Raw genomic sequence first — 10,569 nt, 5'->3', positions numbered from 1 at the left:
ATTAAAAGAAGTACTCTGATTTTTATAAAGCATAAACAAAATCGGTCTTTTCTGGCCATGAAAATGGGGATGTCATAGAAATAAAGAAACTATAGAAATCATTTAGTACCCTTACCCTAATAAGGGCACCAATGAGAGATTCGCATGAACTTCCGAGATTCAAAATCTTAATTACGAAGTAATGGGGATCAGTGTCAGAATCGGAAGTAAGACAGCTCAGGAATTCAATATACCTACGGAGGAGAAGGACACCCTATAGATACCAGGAGAGAACAAATCATTACCTCCCAGAATAGAACAGAGAACAAAGGAAAACCACGCGTGATTCATGTGAAGTGTTTGAGCGCCTTTTCATATAAGTAATAACTAATAAATGATACACCCTAGTGAGTTAGTATTTATACCACTCACGTTAGGTTTTGAGCTTATCTTCTTTTCCTGTCACGGCTAATAACAATAAATCGGATCACGAAATCTCAATTGATAGTGATTACTTCTCAAATTCATAAGTCTATTTTATGTAGACACTGTTATGAATTGTTTTCAAATCTTTTCGAAAGTTGGAAAACGATATCCACCAATCGAAGGTAACTTAGTTCGGATGACACTCGGTTCATTCTAGAAACTTAGTTCTCCTCCTTACCAGGACTGCATCATAGGGATGCAGGTCGAATCATTGAGAACAATATAACAAAACGAAAGATTTATATGTAGATACAAATGATTAGAATACATCTAGAGCCAACGGTAGTCGCTCACGAGCTCAATTTCTTATTATGTAACAGAATCATGCCTCTGAAGAAACGTAACCAACCCACCGACAAAACACCAATTCTTCAAATAAATTCAACTACGTTTCAAGCTGCAGTCACAGCAGCTGTAGCAGCTGTCATGGCACACCTTAATGCTAACAACGCAAATGTTAGTGGTAATACTATCGGCAATCCCGATCGTAGTGATAACCAAGTACAGCAACGAGTAACTATTTGTGAGAACACTTGAAACCTTAAGCCTAATATCCTGAAACGAAAGTTCGAGAACAAGAAAGGGAGTTGTTCAACTCAAGAACCTAACAAAGGGTAACGAACTGGGATAGTCAATACCCCCTTCAGCCCTGTTATTCCAACACCGACCACACCGCACTTAGGAAACCTCCCACATTGCAACAAGTGCAACCACCATCATCATGGAGTTTGCCGAGAGCTGCATTGCAATAGATGCAACATGAAGGGGCACACCGCCCGCATCTGTAGAACTCCGATTGAGTTCATCACTTCAACTACCAATGTTGGAACCATTCAAATATGTCACCTTTGTGGTGAAATAGGACATTACAAGAGGGACTGTCCAACAGAGAAGAACGACGGCGGAACAGGAGGAGTTTGACCCCAATACATGGGAAGGCATCAAAGAACCCTGCTATATTTTTGGTACGCTTCTAAACCCCAATAATTATCTATAATTATGATTACTCCCCCGTTCAAATTAAATCACTGCATTCATATAAAATTAGAAACCCTAACTGGTAAGCTATGATAGCTTAATGTATACATAAGGGTCATTTATAATTAAGATTTGTAGACTTAGAGTGAGTAATCCCGCCTCATTTCCTATTCCTTGTTTGGTTGTGGATTTAGGGTAGGGTTGCTCATCAGAGGTCTTACCAATCTTAATTATACATGACTTTTATACACCAAGCGATTATAGAGAGACCTAGTAAGGATCATTTCAATGAAAGTTCATAATTTCAAATTATCAGAACCATCGTATTGGTAGTACCCGCCAATTTCGAATTAAAAAGGGGTTCGTAGCGATAATAACAGAATAAAACCAGAAGCGCTGAAAACTTATGTACATAGGACAGTTCATCATCCTAGTAATCATTCCCCCCAGAACGACTTAATATCTGTTTCGTCAAGAAGTTCTGACATCTTCATCTGCCATGGTTTGGCTGGGTCCTTACCATGCAAAATTCTTATGCCGTGTAAAAGAACTTTTTCCTTAACCAGCCGTAAGATGAAATTCTTCCAATCCATAACGCAAAACCTTATGTCATCTCTCATTTCAAAACTTCAGAAGTACCCATGCGAAGGTACCACGCCCTTCTAGCCTACTCAGTAGACAGGAAACTTGAAACGAAAAGCACCAAAGTAGTCTTAGAAGTCAGTAACCACCGAAGTACCCTAATAGATCTCATAGGAAAATCATTGTACTGCAGGCCAAGTTCAAGAATAGAGACTAAGAACTCATTAGGTTAATCTATCGCTGCTAAGTGTATACGCGAGAGTGGTATATAATTTAGACTTAACAAGATTTAGGATGTGTAATTCCACCCTATCTCCTGTTCCTTGTTTGGTTGTAGACCTGGGGCAGAGTCACCCATTCGAACGTTTTGTGAAATCTAAATTATATACGACTTGTATACACGAGGTGATGGTAGATGAGCCAAGTATGAGTCTTATCATGAACTTCAGAGCAAAAGCCTTCATCATATATTCTACCAGGAGGAATTCAACGTGAGACCACGACAGTGGGTCGAGCTACTAAATGACTACGAATTCGAAATTCGTTATCATCCCGACAAAGCCACTATAGTAGCTGACACCCTAAGTCGGAAAGAGTACTCAGGTCGTAGAGCCAATCATTGACTATGATAACCCGTTCAAATCTGTCCACACAAAGTAAAGAGGTTCAACAGGAAGCCTTGAAACCTTAAAATGTGGCTGGTGAAACCTTGGGAAGAATGGATAAGAACTTTGACAAATAAGTTAAAACCGTATGCTTCATGCCATTAAAAGAAACACGGAAGATAAAGAAACTAACTATTAAGTGTGTCCGAGAGATTAGCTAGACTGCACAGTGTTCCAGAATCTATTATCTTTGTTCGAGATAGTAGAATCATCTCCCAGTTCAGGCAGTCACTTCAGAAATCTCTGGGAACTAGAATAGTCATGATCATATGTAATCGACTATCGTAAAGTATGGGATACCCATTTACTAATTAGTTGAGTCCTTTATCATTCTAGCATTTAAGTTGCTCCATTCGAAACCTTTTATGGTCGCAAGTGCAGATTCTATCTGCACTTGACTAAATTAGGTGACACACAACTAGCTAGAGGTCCAATTTCCACACAGCACCTTCGCTGGACCAGAATTCTTTCAAGAGACTACCAAAAAGAGAATACGAATCAGGAAGCGACATGAAGCTTCCAGTGTTAATCAGAAAAGGTACGCCTTCGATAAAGAGAAAACCCTTGGAATTCCAGGTTGGTGACCTTGTCATATGAAGGTCTCACCCCGGAAGGGAAGTTATGCTTCAGAAAGCGTGGAATACTAAATCCAAGGTACATAGGACCATTCGAGATTCTTACCAGGATCGGTCTTTTAGCTTATAAACTTAAACTACCACAAAAACTTAATAACATTCATACGACCTTTCACATATCTAATCTGAATAGGTGTCTATCCGATGAAACCCTTGTTATTTCACTCGATGAAATCAAGTTAAATAAAAGTCTACACTTTGTAGAAGAACCAATAGAACTCATGGATAGGGAAATCAAAAGAACCAAGCATAGTCTTATCCCGATAATGAAGGTTCGCTGGATTGCAAACCGGGGACCTGAATTTACTTAGGAAAGGGAAGATTAGATGAAACAAAAATATTTACATCTTTTCCCTAGTCCACGAGTATCACTTTAGACTAAATTTCGGGACGAAATTCCCTCTAACGGGGGGATAATGTAACACCAGTCAAATTTAGGTAAAAAATAAATAGTTCAATAATCTTAATTGGGATGAACAAAGTGGTAGAGATTGTAACAAGTTTTCCGAAAATATAAAGAACACTGAAATCCGAGTTATAACGAAGAAGTTATGACCAATCGAAGATCCACGACAAAACCGGCAAAACACTGTTCAGTGTAAAAAGTGAATTTTCAATAAAAGGCTTTCTAGCCATAACAATCTAAATGAAAGTTGTAGATTATGTTATACTAATAACTTTCATAAAAAGAATGTCAAAATCTGACTTGGTATGAGGGAGTTATGATTTTTCTAAGTTTCAGTATAGCAGTAGACAGCTAAAAGCTCGAAATAAAATTCGAGTGATTTTTAGCCAACACAACCTAAACGATAATTGAAGTTCTCATCAATAGTAGTACAACGGTAAAAAGATAGACAAAAACGGACGTCGGATGAAGAAGTTATAAATTTTAACGCATTTTCCTGTGCCAGTTTGTTAAAAATAATAATATTAAAAATAAATTCAAAATTTGCCGACGAAGTCTAAACGAAAGTCGTAGAGTATAATTTTACCTACACGTGCATATAAAGAACGTCGAAAACAGAGCTCGTATGCGAAAGTTATGAATTTCGTTTCGGCACAAAAATCGAAAAATGTTGAAAACCGGGAAAAATCGCAAGGCTGAGAACCGACAACGTCACCTCGCATGCGAGGCTGACGCATGTCGCATCGTGTCAGCTTCTGATTGGACCGAAGTTGCGGTCCACTGTGCATCCGACACCCTTCGCACGAAGATGCCACCGAGCTCGGACCCGTGTCCTCTTCTGATTGGACCAAAGGCTCGGCCACTCCTGATCTGACGCGCCTTGCCAGGTGCCCGAAACGAAGCCTCCCCCTCATCACCTGTCCGAGACATGCGTCTCCTTCCCCTTGCATCGGATCCGAGGCTTCGACCTATATATATGGTGCGAGACTCTCCGGTTCTTAACTCATTTTCACCCTAAATTTCACCCTTTTTCACATTTTTCACCCCTTTTAACTTCCTTACAACCCCCCGAAGCCCCGATATCATATCTAAAACCCGAAGCAAGCCCCGAAGCCCCAAAATTATCGAGATGCTAACCTCTTTCCAGTCGAAGTGCTGCCCAGGTAAAACCCGATTTTTAATCAAAAACCCGTGGTTTCTTCGAGAAAGATCATATATACAAACGAAACGCTGCCCAAATCACCACTTATCAGGTGAGTTCATACCCCCGTATTTTCATAATTTTTACTGTTTTAAGGGGGGAATACAAGTCTAACACAAGAATCTTTGTGTTATAAATAAATTGAAGTCATATAAATTCTTCTAGAATAACGTTAAACTCTTTTAAATGTTTTTATAACTCTTTAAACTTATAATTGCAAAAATCATTTTTATATATGTATAAATATATAAATAAGATTTGAAGGGCTTAGGACTAATGAATTACCTTATTTCCTTTTCCTTGTTTGGATATGGAATTAAGGTGGTGTTATTTGTCCGAAGGTCGTTTCCTTCTTAATTATATATATATATATATATATATATATATATATATATATATATATATATATATATATATATATATATATATATATATATATATATATATATATATATATATATATATATATATATATATATATAAAACGTTACTTCATTCGGTATCATTACCTTTGTATCATGCTGAATAAAGGTGTTCATCCATGAGAAATCATGCTAATCAGATAGAACATATAAATTATAAAAGGTATAATTTATGTGTCAATTCTCAATATCAATCATCTTAAACTTATATGTGGAAAAGTTTCATCATTACTGTTAAAAGGCTTTTTCCACTGTATTACTCGTAATCTCGTTGAAACAATAAATTTGTGAGACACTTCGTGGTGTACTTAGCTAAGTACGACCTTAAGTCCTGACTTATTAACCAGAATCTCGTGGAGGGAGAGCGTGAATTTGTGTGTAGATCTATACGGGACTGACAATCCCGCACCTTAACTGTTCGCTACAGTTTGGCCGCCAGGCCTGTGGTGACAAATGTCATATCGTTTCCGATGCCTGAAGAACGTCGCATCAGGCACATCAGTCATATTAGTATGGTTAATAGAACTCACATGGAGAAAACAACGATTAAATTACTTAGTAATATACTTCTTTTAAAACAATAAGAAAAGATAATTACATCAAATCTATTTTACTGACCAAATATACCTTCTGTTAGTTTTACTTATAGTAAAAACTACGTATCATGAAATCAAGTATGGCAAATATACTTGTACTTTTGGTTTTGGAAAGGGTTTATGGGGATTTAAAACTACTATTCAGAAACGGTTTTATGGGGATTTAAAACTACTATTCAGAAACAGTTTTATGGGGATTTCAAACTACTTATTAGAACGGTTTTATGGGAATTTAAAACTACTTATTAGATGGACTTAATCATTCACTCTCTTTAAACTAGTATAACATAAAGGACCTTTAGTGACTAATTCTATAATTCCTTAGTTTATACATCAGATTTATATATAAGTAATATCCGATTAACAGTGAAATGTGTGACTTCCGCCTTACTTCCTGTTCCTTGTTTGGTTGTGGGCTTAGGGAAGATACACCCATTTAACTGTCCATTCGATTTTAGGTTATATATGACTAGTATAAACTAAGTAATTGCAGAGGGAACTATTGAGGTTATCAATTTATCACATCAGGAAATATAGGATTTTCTGGAGGAACCAGCGAACTTTTCCAAAGAACTTAGAGTATACTTTATAGTACTAAAATACTTATGAACTCACCAGCTTAAATGATGATCTACTCTTTCAAAATAACTTGTATTCTCAGGAATCTAGTAGACAGGTACACTCCCGAAGCTTTTGAGAAGATTACCTTGTACCGTACTACGACTCTTGTCTTCTACTGTATCTACTTTGGTGTTTGAATAGGTAATGTTTAAACACTTATATAAAACTTATACTTATTAATGCAATGGTTGTTTGTACTTTGATTACTATATTGCATGTGTTGTGATACTTACATGACGTCCTCCGCCCCCGAACGTTTCCGCCGTTCTGGTTTGGGGGCGTGATAATTTTCTCCAAAATTCCTTTGATTTGCCTATTGGAAACCTCTGCTTGCCCATTGGTTTGGGGATGATATGCTGTTGAGACTTTATGAGTCACCCCATACTTTTTCAAGACGACTTCAAGCATCCGGTTGCAAAAATGAGTCGCACGATCACTTATCAAATCTTTTGGAGTGCCAAACCAGGAGAAAATCTGTGCTTCAAGGAAATCCACAACAACTTTGTAATCATTAGTACGGGTGGCCTTGGCCTCCACCCATTTGGACACATAGTCCACTGCCAACAGAATATATGAACAACCAAAAGAGGGCGTAAATGGTCCCATAAAGTCAATACCCCACACATCAAATATCTCGCAAACCAAGATGAGGGTGAGGGGCATTTGATTCCTAGAACTTAAGGACCTGGCTTTTTGGCACTTATCACAATATGCACATAGCACATAAGAATCATGAAAAATGACTGGCCAATAAAATTCGCTTCCTAAAACTTTTCAAGCTGTCCTTTGGGGTCCAAAATGACCTCCACAAGCATAGGTATGACAAAAGTTAAAGATGGATTGTACCTCTTTTTTCTCAACACATCCTTGGATCATTAGGTCTGCACAATACTTCCAAAGATATGGCTCATCCCATACATACCTCTTCGCCTCCTTCTTGATCTTGTCCTTTTGCCAACATGTGGATTCCGGGGGAAACTGATTTGTGACCAAATAATTGACAATGTCCGCATACCATGGATCTTCCTTGATAATGAACAAATGCTCATCTAGGAATGTGTCACGGATTGGTGTGGTGTCTTTGGGTGGCACAATACGACTGAGATGATCTGCGGCCAAATTCTTTTTCCCACTTTTATCTTTGATTTTTATATCAAAATCTTGCAGAAGCAACATCCACTGTATTAACCTCGACTTCGAATCGTTCTTGAGTAGTAAATGCTTTATAGTTGCATGGTCCGAATAGATGATCACTGTGGTCCCGAGGAGGTACTGTCGGAATTTCTCCAATGCAAAGACAATCGCTAACAACTCCTTCTCTGTTGTGGTGTAGTTGGTTTGATCACTATCCAAAGTCTTGGATGGAAAGTAAATTACATGGTGAGCTCTGTCCACTTTTTGTCCCAACACCGCCCCAACCGCGGTGTTGCTCGCGTCGCACATGATCTCGAACGGGAGATCCCAATTACGTGGTTGGATGATTGGAAAGTGAGTAAAACCTTCAAACGATCAAAAGCGTCATTGCATGGTTGAGTAAACTCAAATTTAGCATCTTTTTGGAGTAATTGACACATCGGCACCGTAATATTTGAGAAATACTTTATGAACCGCCGATAGAAATCTGCATGGGCAAGAAACGAACGAACTTCCCGAACATTTGTCGGGTGAGGGAGACTTTTGATAATGTCAATCTTGGCTTTGTCAATTTCCAAGCCTTTTTGGGACACTCTATGACCTAAAATCAATCCCTTGTCCACCATGAAATGACATTTTTCATAGTTAAGCACAAGATCTGTGTCAATGCACCTTTGTAGAATTTTTGTTAAATTGCTCAAACATTCATCAAAGGAGTTTCCATAAACCGTGAAATCATCCATGAAAACTTCGATGATGTTTTCACCATATTCAGAAAAATGCTCACCATGCATCTCTGGAATGTTGCGGGTGCATTACATAGACCAAAAGGCATATGCCTATAAGAAAATGTGCCAAAGGGACAAGTGAAGGTGGTTTTCTCTTGATCTTCCGTGGCTACCGGAATTTGATGAAACCCGAGAAACCATCTAAACATCAGTAATGGGATTTACCCGCCAATCTCTCTAACATTTGGTCAATAAATGGTAGGGGAAATGGTCATTTCTTGTTGAAGCATTCAACTTCCTATAGTCAATACAAACTCGCCACTTGTATTGCATACGGGTTGGCAACAATTCTCCCTCAGAATTTTGGACAACTGTGACCCCAGCCTTTTTTGGGACTACCTGAACGGGGCTCACCCATTTGCTGTCATAGATAGGGTAGATCATACCTTCATCCAAAATCTTCATGATTTCTTTCTTTACTACCTCCATCATTGGGGGATTAAATATTCTTTGTGCCTCTCGGGTTGGTTTGAAGTCTTCCTCCATGAGAATCTTATGCATACATAAGGAGGGACTCAACCTCTTTATGTCAGCAATCGTCCACCCAAATAGCCTTCTTATACTCTTTCAACAAATTTACCAACTTATTTTCTTCTTCAATGGATAACTTATTGGAGATAATAACAGGCAATGTATCCTCTTCTCCAAGATATGCATACTTCAAATGCTCTGGCAGAGTCTTCAATTCTAGCTTTGCTGGCTGCACAATAGAAGGAATAAGTTTTGTGTTAGAAATAGGCAATTTTAACTTGGTATTACCATACCTCATTTTCTTCCTCTCTTCCATGAACTCCACAATTTCTAGTAATTCCTCATCAAGCTTGAAATTTGCTGTAATTTCTTTGACTAAATTGTTATTAAAATTCCTGATCAAAACTAACTCCGAAGAATCATGGTTAGTCAACTCAAAACACTTTTCAGTCAAAGGTTGGATCACATCAACAAAATTTATACAATGAACATCACTTGGATACCTCATTGCTTCATAGATATTAAAGTTAATGACTTCCCCATCAAATTCCATAGACAATGTACCACTGTAGAAATCAATTTTTGTTCTTACTGTTATTAAAAATGGTCTACCTAAAAGTATGGAACTTGAGGTTTGGTCATTATCTCCCATATCAAGCACAAAAAAATTAGCGGGAAACACAAGTTCATTGACTTGCACTAATACGTCCTCCAATACACCTTTTGGGTACACCAAAGACCGATCGGCAAGTTTAATTATGACTTCGGTTTCGGTTAGGGGTCCAATTCCCATTGTTTTATAGCTTGAATAAGGCAAAACATTAATTGATGCTTCAAGATCAAGCATGGCAAGTGGCACAAAAAGGTTACCCATTTTACAAGGAACCGTGAATACACCCAGATCCTTACATTTCTTGGGTAGCCGTTTTTGTAACACGGCTGAAACGTTTTCCCCAACTTTTACTGTTTTATTTCCTTTGAGCTTTTTCTTAGATGTGCAAAGTTCCTTAAGGAACTTAGCATATCTAAGGATTTGTGTAATTGCATCTAAAACAGGGATGTTGATTTCAACCTTCTAGAACATTGCCATGATCTCATCATCTTCTCGTTCTATTTTCGTGCTTGTTAATCTTAAAGGAAATGGTGTTGGAGTTACTTTCACTTCGGTATCTATTGGCTTCTTTGACTTTGAAGTATTTTTCCTTTCCTCTTCTTTGACAACTTCTTCTACCTCAATCTCATTTTCTTCCTCTTCTTCATCCAGAATCCTTAGGCCTTCATAGCTTTTTCCTCCTCTCAAGGTAATGGCACATGCATTATGTTTCGGGTTCTTATCGGTTTGGGATGGTAGCTAGCCTTATGATTCCATTCTACTCACAGATTGAGCAAGTTGTGACACTTGTTGCTCCAAGCTTTTTATGCTAGCCTTGGTTTCTTGTTGGAAGCTTTGAGTGCTAGTGGCAAGGCTTTTAACAATATCCTCTAATGACATACTTGATGAACTTGCTTGTGGAGGTGGTTGTTGTAGGGGCCTAAGCTGGAAATTTTGAGGTTGAAAGGGCGGCCTTTGTTGATGTTGAGGAAAAGGTTGTCTTTGTTGATAAC

At 38.0% G+C, this 10,569-nt stretch overlaps 1 protein-coding gene across 1 annotated transcript; it reads right to left on the bottom strand.

Moving 5' to 3' along the window:
* Positions 1–9,022: 9,022 nt before the first annotated feature.
* On the bottom strand, positions 9,023–9,838 carry LOC145111784 (uncharacterized). The gene has a single exon (XM_079048035.1). It carries the CDS (start codon positions 9,836–9,838, stop codon positions 9,023–9,025), a length of 816 nt encoding a protein of 271 aa, XP_078904161.1.
* Between the last annotated feature and the right edge of the window lie 731 nt (positions 9,839–10,569).

This window comes from Lactuca virosa, chromosome 5 (genome assembly GCF_052849685.1).
Source record: "Lactuca virosa cultivar CGN04683 chromosome 5, Lactuca_virosa_CGN04683_v6, whole genome shotgun sequence".
Classification (NCBI taxonomy): Eukaryota; Viridiplantae; Streptophyta; class Magnoliopsida; order Asterales; family Asteraceae; genus Lactuca; species Lactuca virosa.
This window is presented reverse-complemented; position numbering and strand designations above follow the sequence as displayed.